This window comes from Dipodomys ordii, unplaced genomic scaffold (assembly GCF_000151885.1).
Source record: "Dipodomys ordii isolate 6190 unplaced genomic scaffold, Dord_2.0 Scaffold1, whole genome shotgun sequence".
NCBI classification, from domain to species: Eukaryota; Metazoa; Chordata; class Mammalia; order Rodentia; family Heteromyidae; genus Dipodomys; species Dipodomys ordii.
Genome location: NW_012267217.1, coordinates 15,204,139 through 15,221,830, shown reverse-complemented (window position 1 = coordinate 15,221,830; position 17,692 = coordinate 15,204,139). Strand labels below are relative to the sequence as shown.

The window sequence follows — 17,692 nt, the reverse complement described above, 5'->3', positions numbered from 1 at the left end:
AAGGAAGGAAGGAAGGAAGGAAGGAAGGAAGGAAGGAAGGAAGGGGATTTGGGTATATCAATAACATCTACACTTAAATTAATCATGAATGAATTAATGAACTAAGAGTAATTTGGCATATGCTTTCAATTAACCAAGCGTTCAGATTTCTACTGTAAGCATAACTCTATACCAAGCATCACAGAAGAGTGACTTCCAAAAGCTTACAAACAAATGTAAGAAGTAATTAAAATCAGGTTGAAGATGACATCAAAGAGAAAAATCCCTCAGAATAGAGGCTGAGTGAAGGTGGAACATCATTTTAATTGAAGGCCATCACCTTTTATAAATAAATAAAACTGTCAAGGTTGAATTTCTGAGTATGGATTATATATATTCCATTTTTCATGTTCATTTCTCAGGCTGACAAATTTTTTATTAAAAATGAGTTGCAATTGTCATTATGTATTGAATTCTATCCAAGGTTTCAATAAACAAAAACAGGTAAACTCTAAAGTCCATAATTAATGTCACCAATGTATAAATCATTTATTTACAAAAATGAGTGCTACAAAGTTTCCTTTTTAAGACACCTAAATAAACAGCCAACTAAAAAAAAATGCAATAATTAAGAGCTAAACTCCACATATCCTGGGGAAATAGTTCACAGCAGCATTAGACCAGTAACCACAGGATTACGAATCTCATAATCTATTAACTTAATAATAAGGGTTTCAAAAAAATCTACACTATAATTCCTTGGAGAAAGCAGTATCACTTGGAACCAGTATTTAGCTATTCCTTTCTTTGTTTTGTTTTGTTTTGTCAGTCATGGGGCTTTGAACTCTGGGCCTTGGTGCTGTCCCTCAGCTCTTCAGTTCAAGGCTACCACGTGAGCCACAGCACCACTTCCAGTTTTCTGAATGGTTTATTGGAGATAACACTCTCGTAGCCTTTCCTGCCCAGGCTGGCTTTGAACCTCGAACCTCAGATCTCAGCCTCCTTAGGAGCTAGGATTACAGGCCCAGTGAGCCTGGCATATTTAGCTATTCTTTAACTCATCAAGGTCAGACTTGGACCACAACTAAGTGGGTATATACAAGCCTCTCAGCACACATAAAGCCCTGATTTTCTACATTAAATTCTAGTCCTTCTCCTTTCCAGGGTTTCAAATGTACCATGATACTCAAAGAAGGAGATATTAGAAACAACTGGTTAATTCCATTGCTGGACATACTTGGCATCTGGAAATAAATTGGAATCTTTTAAAAAACAAAATCCTAATTTAAAAAAATGTCCTGCAAAACTTGATTTCAAGGAATTAAAGCAGAGAGGTTACAGGAGAAAAAATGGGCTTTTCAATCAAATTTATGACTTGTCATTTTTTAAGCTTATTGTCCTATACCTCCAGAGGATAAATATATGAAATGTATATATTTTCTTGTTCGCCCAAGAAAATCATTAGAGTCAAAGTAACCTTGGAAGTAAGTCCTTTACTATTGATAAGAACAGACAGATCATTTCATCTCATCACCAGACAAAGAACTAAGGGGGAAACCCTCTTCCTGATTCAAGTACACTTCTTTCTAATGTGTGCTACAGTTTCTAGAACTGTGACCTGCAAAACCCTACCACAAACTTCACAGTTGTACATCTAAATTTAATTTTTTTTCAGAGTTGTTTTGGAATCAGCCTACACTTACCTTCTTCAGCCTCTAGACTCCATTTCCTTTTGGCAATTAAGCTGACAAAAGGAAAATAAACATACACATATTTTTCTACTATTAAATCTAATAATGGTGACATAATTTCAGCAAAACATCATCATCAATCACATTAAATTAATAGTGGTGCTAATTTGAACTTTATTGGTTTTATGGTTTTGTTTTGGATTTGATATGCAAATGTTTTAGCTTTATAGTTGTAAAACAGCCATAAACATAAAGAGTTATACTTAGTTTTACATCGATTCATATATTAGTGACATAATTTTTATTATCATTCAAGTCCACACTGAAATTTCACGTTGTTTTTCTAAATTTACAGTTGTTTCTTTTTCTTTTTTTTTTTTCCCAGTCATTGGACTTGAACTCTGGGCCTGGGTGCTGTCCCGGAGCTCTTCAGCTCAAGGCTAGCACTCTTCCACTTGAGCCACAGCACCACTTCCAGCTTTTTCTGTTTATGTGGTAGTAAGGAGTCAAACCCAGTGTTTCCTGCATGCTAGACAAGCACTGCAACACTGAGCCACATTCCCAGCCCAAATTGCAGTTGTTTTCTTTGTAGGCTTATATATATATATATATATATATATAAATTTCATAGTTACATGATCCTAATTTTATGAAACAAAAACATATCCTCAGAAACTTGTTCTAACCACTTGTCCATCAAATCTGCCTGTACCCATCAAAATGTCACCCAGCATTCCTAGACAAGAGATGCGAACAGTTCTGCCTCCTTTGCAGCATGAGAAGCCTGGCTCAAAAAAGTTACCCATATTCCCAACACACTGAACTATCAGCGAACATTTTACTACCACTATTACTAAAGATGATGGCAATGTCAACTTAATCCTATTAATGGTAAACAATCTGACAGAAGCAACAATGAGCTAGGGACCATTCAATGTCTGTGACATATTAACTCTTCACTGCACAATAACCCCATTTGACACATGAAGAGAGACAAAAGAAAATGATTAAATATCTGCCCAAGTTTATACTGATAGTAAGTGACACATCTAGGATTCAAGCCCTAAGATTAGCAGACATCATTGCTCAGTATTTATAACATACATTCATTGTAACATACATACATTTGCCTCTTCTACAAACAACTGTAACAAAAAGTGACATGGGTCTCAGAAAAATAACATCTATAACTAGCATTTCCAAATAGTCTCTACCAAGTAGCCATTAACTTGAATATATCAGCAACATAAATTTATTCCGATGCTTAAGTTTCTCCTCTAAGTTAATAATGACTATTTTATTTGCTATTTGAGAAAAATTACTCCCAGTGGTAAAGTCTTTCAATGCCATCCTGCTGCTATTGAAGGAAGAGTTACCTTTGTAGATCCTGTTCAAAGTAAGCCCAGGCTTTGATCCTTAATATCCCATGAAGTAAAAGGTTATGCTTAATCTATATTTTATGGATCTAAAAGTCAAATTAGTTTCTGGGATAAACAAGCAAGACTGTGAAGGTAAGCATATTCTCTTATAGTCATTTGATTCCTGGTTTAGAGAATACTATGTGCTGAGTTAAAGACAATTACATTAGTGTAATACATAGCAGTTTTTTCTAATATTATTCTTCAAGCATAAACAATATATACATGCTAATTTACATTCCATGTAAAAAGCCAATTTTAAATCCAATTTATAAGGCAATAAATATATAAAGATTCTAGGACACAGCAATAAAGTTATGCCATAAAGTAGAGTTAATTCAAGACAACAATAATAAAAGCATGACAAATTTTTAGCATTCCACCAACTGCACAAAGGTGTTTCAGGTAACATCTGTTCAGGAGCAATTGCTAAAAGATAGAGTAGATGAGATGCTAGGTTTCACAGTGTAATAAATGTATGTCAGTTTGCTTGCTTCATAATTAAAGGCATGAGTCTTTGAAAAAAAGCAATTAAGCCTTGCTCTAAATCTGAGACAATCATTCCCCAGCCCCCATCCCTCCTTACCCTGAGAGAAAAGATACATAGCAGCCCAGAAGTATTAAAAAAAAAACCATATACCATCTAATTTCAGCAGCAAAATGTGCCCCCTTATAATCCACAGACATTTATTCTTTTGATCAATCATATACTAAAACTAAACAAAAAAAATCTAGGTTGATTTAAGAGCTTAGGCTAAATTCATTTTGGCTGTATTATTTTGCCCAAATTAACCAATCTCTGGGCCTTGGTTTTTCTATCTATAAATATAAGTAAAAGAGAGAGGGGGAAGAAAGACAGAAAGAGAGAGAGAGAGAGAAGAGAGAGAGGAAAGAAGGAAGGAAGGAAGGAACGAAGGAACGAAGGAACGAAGGAAGGAAGTCCCCTCCCCCTGTTACATCTTATTGGGAAAGATAGAAAAGAAAGAATGTCCGGGGAACTTAGAGTAATTTCTTTAAAAAGTGACTCTTCATCTGAAGATTATACTGTTATATTAGGTTGAATTTTGATATGAATAAAACTCAGGTGCCTGAGATACCTGAAGCCTTCCTCTGAGGACACTACCTCAGTTCTTGACAGTTTAACTCTGGCACAATATAAGGTACCAATTAAGCTGAGGACTCAGTAAAGAAATAACTTTGAGAGGGGAAGGGGATAATTCAATACTGAGCTCTATCTTTTCTCAGCTTTCTAGTAACTACAGAAATGATGTATCAGACAAAACTGAATAAATATGGATTGTTACTGCAGTCACTGTTTATTTCTAGGTTGTAATCTGACTATGTTGTATCCTTTCAAATTACCAACCTCCCAAAATATTCAAGGTATCCAATGGAGAGATTTAAATGGATCTGATGATTCTCCTAAGACTTTTCAATGTGGTCATGCTTATTTCCTAGAGCAAGTGTAACATACTATTACACATTGGTGGCTTAAACATCAAAACTTCATTATCATAGTTCTGGAGGCAAAAAGTTCCAAATCAGTTTCATTAGGCCAAAATCAAAGTGTTGGGGCAGAGATGTTACCCATCTCAGGGCTCCAGGAAGACTCTACCTCCAAATACCCAAAGCAGTTAGGCAAAGATGCACAAAACTCATCCAAACTGCTCTGGTTTCAAGTCTGTTTCAGCTCCCACTGCAAAAAAACTAAAGTTCTACAATTTTGTACCTCTTCTTATCTCAGAACCAGGAATATCCCCAATTCTACATTCACTAAAAGTATTACTTTAATCCTAGCTACTCAGGAGGCTGAGATCTGAGGTCCATAATGCCACAACAGTCTGGGCAGGGAAGTCCGTGAAACCCTTCTCTCCAATTAACAAGCAAAAAGCTGAAAGTAGAGTTGTTGCTGAAGTCATAGAGCACTAGTCTTGAGTGAAAAAGCCAAGGGACAGTGTCTAGGCCCCACATTCACGCCCCCTACCAACACAAACACACAAACACACAAACACACACACACACTTACACACACACACACAAGCACATACCCAGTAATAATAAAAATAAAATCATTACTTATTGTCTTGGATGAGAAATGGAGAAATATAGACTTAAACCCCAGCTGATGGCTCCAATCTATCAATCTAACTGTTCCAGAAGAAAAGCACCATTTGAAGCCAGCACAGGGAAGAGAAATCTGTAAGACGCTCTTCCCCCAATTAACCAGCAAAAAGCCAGAAGTGGAGGTGTGACTCAAGTAGTACAGCACCAGCTGTCAGGAAAAAAAAAACAGCCACATGAGACCCTAGGCCTGAAGTTTTTTTTGTTTTTTTTTTAAAAAAAAGGACTCAGAGCTAAAACCTAGAACTGGTATCAAGTTTATTGAGTCTACTGAATTCTATCTACCTTCTACTGAAACCAATCTGGTTACTTCACTAACAGTCCAAAATCAGTTGATAGTGCAGACAAATTACTATGTGATTACACTGGGTCAATTGGTCAATTTCAACATTTACTTATATTTCTGCGAGAGGTCCTATGCCACAATCATTGTTACATATCCACCAGTGACTTGAAGTCCAAAACCGTCCTTCAATAGAAAACACAGATTTGTCTGTTTTATCAGGACTCAAAATAAAAGCAGGATTTCAGTAGGGAAGAGAGTTCTTGTTTTCTTAAGCTGATACAGGAGTAAAGTGACCAGTTTATCACAGTCCTAGTACCAGCTGGCAGCTTTGGAGATGTATGCAGAATAATGAATACAGAATACTGAACTAATTATTCCCATCCTTGACACACTGCCATTCTAAGATCTAAAAAAAAAAAAAACAATTCTAAGATCACACTGAGTGAATGGAAGAAGTCATGCTAATATCACTTCATCTGGATTCAGAAAGGGCCAAGAACTGACTAGACATCTGATAGCAGATGAACTACAAAACTATCACTACCTCAGGCACTGCTAGGATCTCTGATTGTCTCAAAGATTACCATCTTTCCCTCAAATGAGAGTTTCTGGGGTAGAATACCAGGAGCAGTGAGAAATAGGTACATGGGAAAAAGCCATTTAGAAAGCAGCCTGTAATCCTAGCTACTCAGGAGGCTGAAATTCATGGATCCTGGCTCAAAGCCAGCCCGGGCAGGAAAGACCGTGAGACTCCTATCTCCAATAAACCACTAGAAAACCGGAAGTGGCACTGTAGCCCAAGTGGTACCCAGGCCCAGAGTTCAAGCCCCATGACCAACAAAAAAAAAAAAAAAAAAAAAACAAAGCAGCCTGTAGATTGAAATGGTTTCGGGCCTTAGGCCAGAAACAGATTGGTAAAACCAAGCCTAAAATTCCAGCCTGTCCCAAGAATCTCATCTCAAAGGCCCAGGGCAGTGGCTCAACCCTGTAATTCCACCTACTCAAGAGACAGTTTGAGAGGATCAAAGTTTGGAGCCCAAGAAATATAAACAGTTCTGCAGTACTTGCTTTGGCAGCACATATACTAAAATTGGAATGATACAGAGAAGATTAGCATGGCCCTTGTGCAAGGATGCTGAGCAAATTTGTGAAGTGTTCCATGATTTTTACACAGGATGACCATTGCAACAATGTTACTCACAAGACACTGTGTTGGAAATGAACTTTGCAACTTGGGAGGGGGGTAGTAAGAGAAAAACAAAGGAGGGGGTAACAATGTTCTACAAGAAACATACTCATGATCTTACTCATGTAACTGTAACTCCTCTGTACAGCATCTTTACAATAAAATTAAATTAAAAAAAAAAAAGTTCTGGAGACCCTGCACTGCGGCAAGTAGATGAGACATGGGGATAGATGCCTGTGATTCCAGCTACAACGGAAGCCGTACATAGGAGGATCATAGTCTGAATCCGGCCCCTGACAAAAACCTGACCCTACCTGAAAAATAACCAAAACAAAAGAAAAAGGAGGACTGCAGCTGTGACTCAAATAGTAGAGAACTGCCCAGCAAACACAGTACCCTGCCCAGAGTCAAACAGCAGAATTACCAGCAACTTCTTCTCTCCCCTGCCCACATAGAATGCTTACAAAGATCAACAAGCAAGCAGAGGGCAAGCCACCATGAAGTCAAGCTAATGAGAACAGTACAAAGTTTGAATACACCGGAACTGTCAAAAGCAGTTAAATAGGAAAAGTCTAAGCAGGTAAATTAACAAGAAACAAAATACTGTCAAAATATCCAGCAGATCTTAAATAATGCAACTGGAAATTAACAAAGTAAAATTACTAAACTCAAGTACCCAAAACTTATACATATAGATATATAACATATTAGTAAGACATGGCTGATGACAGAATGGATAAATTGGAAGACAGACCTAAAGAAAATTACAAAGTAAGCAACATTATAGATGTAATCTACATTAATTTCAGATATCACTTAAGTCTAAACTACTTCTAAATTAACTATAGTCATGATTCAAAACAAACCCCACCTACAAGCACAGCACTTTAGATATGCGTATTCCTTATAGAGCTTACATTATTGTCTTAGAGGCATCATTACATCGTTATGCTCAAAAGCTATCTACAAATTCAATGCAATATCCATCAATATTCCAACATCATTCTTTAATGAAATAGAAGAAGCAATCCAGAATTTCATATGGAATAACAGAAGACCCTAAATAGCAAAAACAATTCTTAGCAGGAAAAACAGTGCTGGAGGGATCAATACCAAACTTCAAAAAACTTCAAACTCTATTATAAAGCCACAATTATAAAAACATATTGGTACTGGCATATGAACAGGCCTGAGGGCCAATGGAATAGAATAGAATAGAAGACGCAGAAATGACCTATGGCCACTTAATCTTTGATAAGGGAGCCAAAAATTGGGGTGAAAGAAAAGTCTCTTCAACAAATGGCGCTGGCAGAATTGGCTATACACATGCAGAAAACTGAAGCTAGATCCTTACAAATCACTCTGCACCAGAATCAATTCCAAATGGATCAAAGACCTCAATGTAAGATCAGATCCCCTGAAAATATCACAGGAAGGGATAGGGGAAACGCTAGGGCTCCTTGGCACAGGTCAAAGTTTCATAAGTAAAGATCCAGAAACACAACAAATCAAAGAAAGGCTGGATTTCATTAAACTGCCAAGCCTCTGCATGGCAAAGGACATAGCTAGCAAGACAAATAGAAAGCCCACAGAATAAGAGAAGATTTCCAAAAGACATAAGGCTATATACCTAAAATATACTTAGAGTGCAAAAAATTAAACTCCCCACAAAGAAATCCTCAAAGGAACAACCAACCCATTAATAAGTGGGCTAAAGAATTAAAAAGAGACTTCTCTGGAGAGGAACATCTCTGGCCATAAAAGAAATGCAAATCAAAACTACATTGAGATTCCACCTCACCCCAGTTAGAATGGCCATTATCAAGAAAACAAATACTAAACATAGATCTCCACTATGATCCAGCAATCCTATTACTGGGCATTTGCCCAAATGATCACAAACAAGGCCACACTAAATCTACCAGCACAACTATGTTTATCGCAGCATTATTCCCCATAGCTAAGATATAGAACCAACCCAGATGCTTTTCAGTAGATGAATGGTCACGAAAATGTGGTGCATATATATACAATGGAATTCTATGCTTCTATCAGACAGAATGACATGGCCCCATTCATAAGGAAATGGAAAGACTTGGAAAAAATTATATTAAATGAAGTAAGCCAGACCCAAAGAACTATAGGCTCCATGGTTTTCCTCATTTGTAATAATTAGTATATGTCTAGGATAGTCCTAGCAGAGGATCACAATGGCTCAATAGCTATATAGATATAACCATATAAAATGATGCTAATAAATGATCTCCATGATACAGAAACAAGAGGTTTTGTGTGTGTATGAGTAAGTGTGTGTGTGTGTGTGCGTGTGCATGGGCGTGTGTGTGTGTATATGGGTTTTTTTTTCCTTTTTTTTAGTGTACTGTTTGCAGGTTTGGTGTTTTTGTGTGTGTGGTTTTTTTTTTTTTTTGTCTTTTTTTTTTCCTCTTCTGGTTTATTCCCTGTAGTCACTGTTTCTGATTTCGGAACTCTTTGTCTTGTATTGTATATAAGTTTATCTGACTTGAAGAAGGGAAGGGGACAAAGGGTGAACCAATGCAATAGCAACACTCACTAAACACTACATTGGAAATGAATTTTAAACTTGGGGAAGAGGAGAGTAGGGAGGAGGGAAAATGGGAGAAAACTGCTTGAAAAGAAATGTACTCATTACCTTATTTATGTAACTGTAAACCCTTTGTACATCACCTTTACAATAAAAAAAGACTGTGAATGACCAACAGGGAAAATTGAAGAAAGAAATTAAAGAAGATATTTAAAAAATGGAGAAATTCTGTGTTCATGGAATATGTAAGAATCATTATTATTAAAATGTACATGTTACTAAAGTGACCTGTACAGAAAGAGAAAGAAGGAAGGAAGAAAGAAAGGAAAAAGAAAAAAAGAAAGAAGGAAACAAATGACATGCTATGGCCAACATTTAAGTCTTTTCTTTTTTGAGTCTCTTTGTCAGTAGTAACAGAAAATCATACATCTACTCTGAACCATTACAGTTAAAAATTAATTAATTAATTTAAAAAATGAGATTGATATGCCCAAAAGTAGTTTATAAAAGGAAGAAAAGTCCTCAAACCACTGAATTCTTCTCATATTGAACAGTATTTTTCATTGCTAAATTAACTTTCTCATGTTCATTCTTCAAACCACTCAAAATAACAATGATCAAGTATAGACAATTCTACAAAATGTCTCCATTTTGATGCCTAATTTAGCATAATTAATCCATACTATCCCTCATTTTCAATATTTGATATATTTCATACCTCACTCGTTTTATTAAATATTATTTTAAGTAAATGTTCACAAGCAATTATTTCCTTAATTGTGAGTCATAACTTCCATTATTCAAGTTCACTTGTCCACAACAGCAGCGAACGCTATACTATGGCCTTAAAAAATAAAAAATAAAAACTGGTTTTCCATACTAAGTATAATGGAAGGGTCAGTACTAAAATTTCAACTTTGTAGGATTCATATCAAAACTGCAACTTATATATAATTTACTTACACACAAAATGAAACAACCATCACTCTCTTCTTTAACTAGCTGATATCATTTTTAAAAAAACTAAGATGTAGTATAGTCAAGACATACAGTTGAGTGTTAATGGAAATACGCAAACTGAACCTGAGTAACGAAGTTTCAAGTTTGAAATACTTGCACTTCTTTCCAAACTAAACAAAACATTCTTTAGCAGTGACTACCAGCCTGCCAAGTTTCAAAATGAGCTGTTACAACTGGAAGGAAGGGAAAAAAAAAAACGTATCTATCTTAAAACTTCCTTACTGGGTTAAAATATGCAGCAGAAAGCCTTGCTTACAGCCTATAATCCCAAATACTCAGGAGACTGAGTTCAGAGCCAGACGGGGCAGAAAAGGAGGTCGCAAAAAACAATCAGCAAAAAGCTGGACTGGGGGCGTGGCTCGTTTGGTAGAAAGCCAGTCATAAGTGAGCAAATAAGCAAACGTGCGCACGCAGGGGGTCGGCACAAAACTCAGTTGCCTTTGTCAGAAGACAGAACCGGACCCTGGCCTGGTGGCCCGGTGGGGACCGGAGACTCAGGCTGAACAGCACAAAATGTGGGCAAATGCTGGGTGGAAGGACACACCCACATCCCCTCCTCCCAGATCCCGGGTCCCACCCGAGACCCGGACCAGCCCGGCCCCCCGGTTCGGACGACACTTACGAACTTGGGGCGCTTCTCCCCGGGCTCCTCGGGGCCCGCAGGGAGCTGGGGGCCCTTTCTGCGCGAAGTCCGGCCGTCCCGGCAGCCGCGCAGCGAGGCGGAGGAGGGATGCGGGGCCGCCGCGGGCGCGCCGGAGGCGGGGGGCTGCATCCGCGGCCGGCGTCGCTCCATCCTTCGTGGCGCGGAGAGAAAGCTCAGCTCACGCGATCCGGGCGCCCGAGGGTCCCGGAGGGTTCGCTTTCCCGCACCGCCGCCCAGCTGGTCAGACCTGCCTAGCCCACAACCGCCGTGGCAGAGTCCCGGGCCAACACATCCAAAATCTCCCGCCACCGACAGGGCACCGCCCCTTCCGGAAGAATTCGAATACAATTGGCTGTCCTACCTGCCTATTCTCTACTATTCCACCCTTCTGGCCGTCCTAGCTTCTCGTCTTAAAGTCGCAGAGAGAAGTCAGGTTGGGAGAACTAAAATGAAAGTCAACTGCCTGGATGCGTTTGGACTTCAGAGAAACATTTTTCTTAAATCTCAAGGGCAGTGGCTTGGTAGAATGCTTGCCTAGCATGCATGAGGCCCTGGGTTCAATTCCTCAGTACCACGTAAACAGAAAAAGCCGGAAGTGATGCTATGGCTCAGGTGATGAGTGCTAGCTTTGCCCAAAAGCTCAGGGACAGTGCCCAGGTTCTGAGTTCAAGCTCCAGAACTGGCAAAGAAGAAAAAAGAAAAAAAAAATTGAATGCAAACTTGAATATGGATCTGGGAGCCCGTGGTTCGTGCCTGTAATCTTAGCTACTCAGGAGGCTGAGATTTGAGGTTTGAAGCAAGCCTGGATTGGAAAATTGGTGAGATTATTTCCAATTAAGCATCAAAAAATCAGAAGTAGAGATGGAGCTCAAATGGTAGAGTACTAGCCTTGGGCAAACCATCTCAGAGACAGCTTCCAGGCCCTGAGTTCAATCCCAAGTACGGAACCAGGAAAAAAAAGTGTTTAATGTAGGAGGAAAAATCCAGTGTGCCAGCTGTGCTACAACGTAAAATTATTCATTAACGCTCTTGCTGGTGTCTAGTTGGAAGCTAGGATTTGATTGCCACTAGGAAAAGTATATCCATGCTTACAGCAGCAGCAGAAGAGAAAATAACACCCAGTGGACAGAATGCTTAGAAAGGATGTTACTGTTGTTTACAGAGTGCTAAAGACTTAGTTACTTACCCAGAAGCTGAAACATGTTGCTGGCAGGGAAGGTTGGGAGGAGGCAGGACATACAGAAGGAGGAAGGGTGAGCAATTCCAGTCATTCAGTGTACATTATGTAAAACTTGAGTTATATAACTTCAGGTTATGTATGGGATGGGAAAGATGGGGGAGAATGCTGGAGGTAATGACATGGTTCAAAATGCATTGTACTCAAAGTCTGACTTTATGGAATCGAAGCCCCTTTGTACAACTACTTAATAAAATTTAATTAATTAATTATACTGAGTTAATGCCTGCAAAGTGTTTCAGTGCTGAGTATTTGCCCTGACATAGTAGAAGGGTCCCCAAAAAATCAGCCTGACTAAACCATACCTTAAAGATCTCACAGTTGAATGTGATTTATGAATATTTCAGCAAATAACACAGTATTGCAAATGTTCTTGCAATTTCTTTGTTTGTTCATTTTACAGAGTAAATCTGAAGCAGAAGATCTGGAAAGGCAAAAGGCAGAATACAGGGCAAGAGAGTGGCAGGCCAATCCAATAAAAGGCATTCTATGCAAAACAAGGCCAAGAAGGGTCAAGAACACAGAGCTGAAGTAGCTTCATAGGCCTATAATGAAGGTACCCGAACCAAATGCTGCAAAATTTGTTGCATATATGCCAAAGGCCAAGCAATAAACTAATATAGTTTTCTCCAACATCAGTGTTCATTTTCTACTTTTCTACTTTTTCTTTTACCTATTTCCTTAAATTATTCATCTTCTGACAGTATGAAGGTGACATAAGCCAAGGTTCTGGTAAAGATACACTATTGATTTTGGTACAAGAAACAACTGGTAGTTCTTGAGGGAGATTATCACAGAAGTTTAGAAAGATGGGCCTTAGTTCCAAGTAAATCATGTTACAGCTTTTCTGGTTTTGATAGTTTTGGAGGGCTTTTTTGCTTTGTTTTTAATGATTGTTTTTACTCTGCCAAATTCTCTGTACCACTTTCTGTCTTCAAAGAGCACCTGATGTTTAGGGCAATGTCTAAGAGTTCAACAAGGTTAGGCAAGCTAGCAGTACTTATTCTGTTTCATGACAGACCACGGTATGTTTTATCCTTCCACTGACAAGCTATGCAATGTTGGACATGATCTTTACCTATTTTTGCTTCTCTTTGCAAAAGGTAAATTAAAATTATAATATCTACCAAAAAGGGTACTTTTACGCTTTATGAGACAGCATATATGAAGCCCTTCCACCCAAGTATCTTCCAATCATAGAGCAATCAATACTTATAGTTGAAACAAGTCAGATTTACTAAGTAGTGGGGACAGTTCAGTAATTGTGTATTCTATCAATCTTACATAAGAGCGTGACAGATCAAAGAACAAGGCTAAAGTTGTCATCAATAACTCAGGAATCATTCCTATGTAGGATGGAGGAATCTGAGGTGGAAAAAGACAAAATTACAGCAAATTTCGTGTAAAGATCTTATTGACATAACAGCAACACTACATTCTACAATTTACTGCGAGCATCCAGATGAACTGAGCAAAGAAGTTTGGCTTTATCAACAACAAAGATGCTGAGGAAGGCAAAAGAGTGAACAGTAGATTGGGCATCTCAAAGCTTCTTTCCCCATAGGGTTAAAACAGAGGGAACTTTCAGACTTGCTCAAGGAATGTGGTTCCTTTCTGATTAGTTGGTATGAAACTTCTGGTATTATTAGAAACTAGTCTGTTGGGACCCAATCTTAATGTTAGGACTCAGTGAGCCTATGTGTCTCCACCGTGGTTAAAATCCATCTTGTTGTTTACAAGTTTAGGAAAAATGTAGATTGCAAATCTCTGATAATAGAGCCTAGAGGCCAGGTGGACACATCAGTAAGGAGCACATATGTAACAGACCCCTACCAAGGAATGCAAACCCCACCTGCCTCTTCCCACCAAACCCAGGCATCAAAACTGACCAAAGTGGTAGGCTAGTTTAAACAACTGTTTAGGGTAAGTTGTAACCTCATTGGTCACCTGCATGTGACCAGCCTAAACCATATGGCCTCTTCCCCATAAAAGTTAGCCTATGCTAACTGGGCTGGGTTCGCTCTCTGCCAAGGTGACCCTGACCAGTCAGTCTGTTTCTAGATGCTTGGCATGAAATATAGCTTTGCCTGACTTTCGCTTTGTTTCAGTCTCGTTCCTTTGATCACAGACCCCAATATTGGGAGACCACCCCAATATAGTCCATTTCAGAATAAAATCTAACTATATAAAGCTAAGCATGAGTGAGTCCATCGTAGTTTGGAGTGATCTGTTAGAGCCTACTACAAGACCTTGGTCCAAAACTAAACAGACCATGATGGCTTTCCATGAGTTTATTTAACATTAGTATTTTATTATTTGCAAATTGACTTGTTTTTTGTTTGATGACATGAAATTAGGAAGTGGTCATGTTTTTGTCTCATTTCATCATGGTCACATAATGAGTTGGATTTTGTAAGATGTTGTCCATTAAGAGAGCATGACTAGGCTTTGAGTGCCAGGCTGTTACCTAGCTGTGGGTGTCAAAGGCAAGCCTGATAAAGCTTGGAAAACTGGAATGCCCATGATTAACATATCAATTACCCAATGCAACCTCATGAGGATTCATTCAGGATTCTGAGGATACTTAAAGGAAGGAATTGATCATCCCCAATCGATGGCAAAAATGTTGTTAAGTTATCTCAGTAACGAGAAAACAGAGAAGCCATACTTTGAGAGGTCAAATTGAGAGTCGTTATTGGAGAGCCAGCCTTTGCAGGTGGACTCCTGTCTCAAAGACCTGCAGCCCCTTGAATACTCTTAACATTGTTAGAAAACTGAGCCATGAAAGCAGGAGAGGAAAGAAAGTGTAAGGTTCACCTTGGAAAGGTAGGGAAGACTCCTCCCTCATCTTGGCAGTTTCAGCCCAGTACCTCTATCACCTAGGTAACTGGCACACCTAGCAGGTGTGCCAGGCAGTCACCTCCCTGTCCTCCCAGGTCACATCCTGGGCCACCCCACTCTTGCCTCCCATTGGACCATGGGAAGGTCCCAGGCTTTGTGGTCACACCCTCATCCAGTGTGCCACACCTCCCCCACACCTGGTCACACATGGCTGAACTTTCTCCCCTGCCCTTCCCTATTTAAACCCAGGCAGCCATCAGCTTACCCCTTTGGGCACCATATGTAAGGTAAATTAAATAGGTCGGTTTAATTAGGAAGCTGATGAAGTGAACACCACATGGTATTGAAGCAGGAAGAGAAGTTTATTTTATTACCAAACTGCTGCATGCATGGTGGAGAGCACATCACTGAAAGATGCAAATGATATCTGTATGAGTTTAAGTAGGGAAGGGAGTGAAGGGAGTGGGACTAAGGTACGGCCAGGTTTGGTCAGGTGGCAGGGAGGTGTGGCCACACTGGATGTGGATGTGACCTCAGGGCCTGGGTCTCTCCCATAGTCTGATGAGAGGTGTGAGGGGGGCAGCCCAGCATGGGCCCCGGGAAGAGAGGGGGGTGACTGCCTCCAGGTAAGCCAGTTATCTAGGTGATACAGGTACTTAGCGGAGACTTAGCCAAAAGGAGGGAGGAGTTTGTCCCACCTTCTCAGGGTGGACCTTACAGAAAGAACAGTAAAACAATACCAACAAACCAGATATCAACTCCAATGGAAAGTTGAAGTGGACAGGAGACTCGAGAGACAGAAGCATGATGTAATGGAGCCTGAATTTGTCTGCACCTAAATACTGTCATGGATGGGGGCAAGGTCACTGAAAACTCAAGATTCTTCCAAGTTCAAGGCACAGGACTGACAGGTCCAGTAACCTATCCTCTAAGTCCTTTGTGTCTAAGAGTTCAGGCACACCCATCACCTGGGAGGTGGGACTTCCCCTTCCTCTACCATAAAGACAAGATGGCACCAGTTAAACCTAATTCCCTATCCACCACATGGCCAAGATGGCGCCAGTTAGACTCGGCATCCCCACTGAAAGAAAGAAATAAAGAAAGGAAGGACGGACGGACTGGTTTGCTTTTAGTAAATTGACTAACTAGATAATAGCTAAATTGATATTATTACTAAATAGATATTACAAAGTCCCTTGCCATGGAGCATTGGCTAAGGTGGGGATACATGAATTCCTGCAAAAAAAAAAAAAAAAAAACGGTAGCAGGTAAAACCAGCTCAGCCACTTTGGATTACAGTCTGGTAACCTTAGTAAAGGTAAAGGGATATGGACTTGAACCTATCACCCTGAGCAATTTCATTGAATTCTGTGGAGAAGCTCTTAAAAACATATTCTTCATATATAGTAAAAATGAGTAAACTAACTCACAGTCAAGCAGAGAATAAAGTAACATGGGTGTTTGTTGGGCAATAGACTCCTCCACTGTATTTCAGAGACAAGTAGTAGATAAATAATATTTGTATACTGGGCAGATGGCCATAGCTCACAACTATTACCCTATCTACTCAGGAGGATGTGATGCAAAGAATAAAGGTTTGAGGCCAGCTCTGAAAGAAAAATTCTTGGGACTCTAACTCCAAAATAGCCAGCAAAAAAGCTATGCTGGAGATGTGGCTCAAATAGGAGAGCCAAGTGAGCATGAGCCTCTGATTTCAAACCCTAGTACTGGCAAAAAATAAAAGCAAAAAATTAAAAGAAGAAGGAGGAGGAAGAGGAGAAGGAGGAGGAAGGAGGAGGAGGAGGAGGAGGAAGAAGAAGAAGAAGAAGAAGAAGAAGAAGAAGAAGAAGAAGAAGAAGAAGAAGAAGAAGAAGAAGAAGAAGAAGAAGAAAAGGAAAGAAAGAAAAGGTCAATTTGCAAAAAATATATAAACAATAAGCTGAAATATATATGCAGATGTTCCTGTGCATTTATATGTAATATAAATATAGACAAGGAAGTGCACCTCATTGTACATTAATCCTCTAGCTTGTGACACCTTCATTTTAGACCCTCATTGTCAAAAGATAAGTGTCACTTGATTTGATGTCTCCCATACTCTCATGTGCAGGGCTTCCATGGTTAATAATGTTCTGTTTTACAAGTTTTTGTAAATCATATGCACAGAATGATCATTGACGTATTATGTGTTTACCTCTGTCAAGGTTTCACAAGCTTAGCATGATTGAGCCTGTTGTGGCACCCAGCTGCCATGAGTTTTGGTTTTATTGTGTTTTGTTTTTGTGTGTGTGTGTGAAGATAATATAACTGGGAATCAACTACACCCATTTTATGACACATTGTCTAGAAGTGAATTTTGTCTATGAGAGTGAGATAGTTATAAAAGAGCTCTTACTAACTAAAATATTGGCTACATGACCATTGATAGAAAATGATTTCTGATCCCTGCTAAAAGAATGTGCTTTTACTGTATGTATATCACAATTATTTTTGTTTTCTTATTTCTCTTTCATTAATGTGACTGGTATTCCCAACCAGAAGAAATACTAATTTCCATAGTGGAACAAATGACTTGGCTTTGCCAAACCCACATATAATTTAACATGTTTAATGAAAAAAATAGTATGTTTAACAAGGTCAAGAAGATCTTAACATTTTAATCAACTGGTGTGAAAAACAGAGTTGTTTTGAGGTACATTTGAAATCA

General features: G+C 39.0%; 1 protein-coding gene across 1 annotated transcript in view; it reads right to left on the bottom strand.

Annotated features, from left to right (window-relative positions):
- Nucleotides 1–11,057, bottom strand: part of Diaph3 (diaphanous-related formin 3) — a 450,644-nt gene extending 439,587 nt beyond the window's left edge. Inside the window, exon 1 of the mRNA XM_013010947.1 lies at nucleotides 10,887–11,057. Within this exon, the coding sequence (XP_012866401.1) occupies nucleotides 10,887–11,057 (171 nt within the window). The remainder of the gene's footprint in view (nucleotides 1–10,886) is intronic.
- Nucleotides 11,058–17,692: the final 6,635 nt, after the last annotated feature.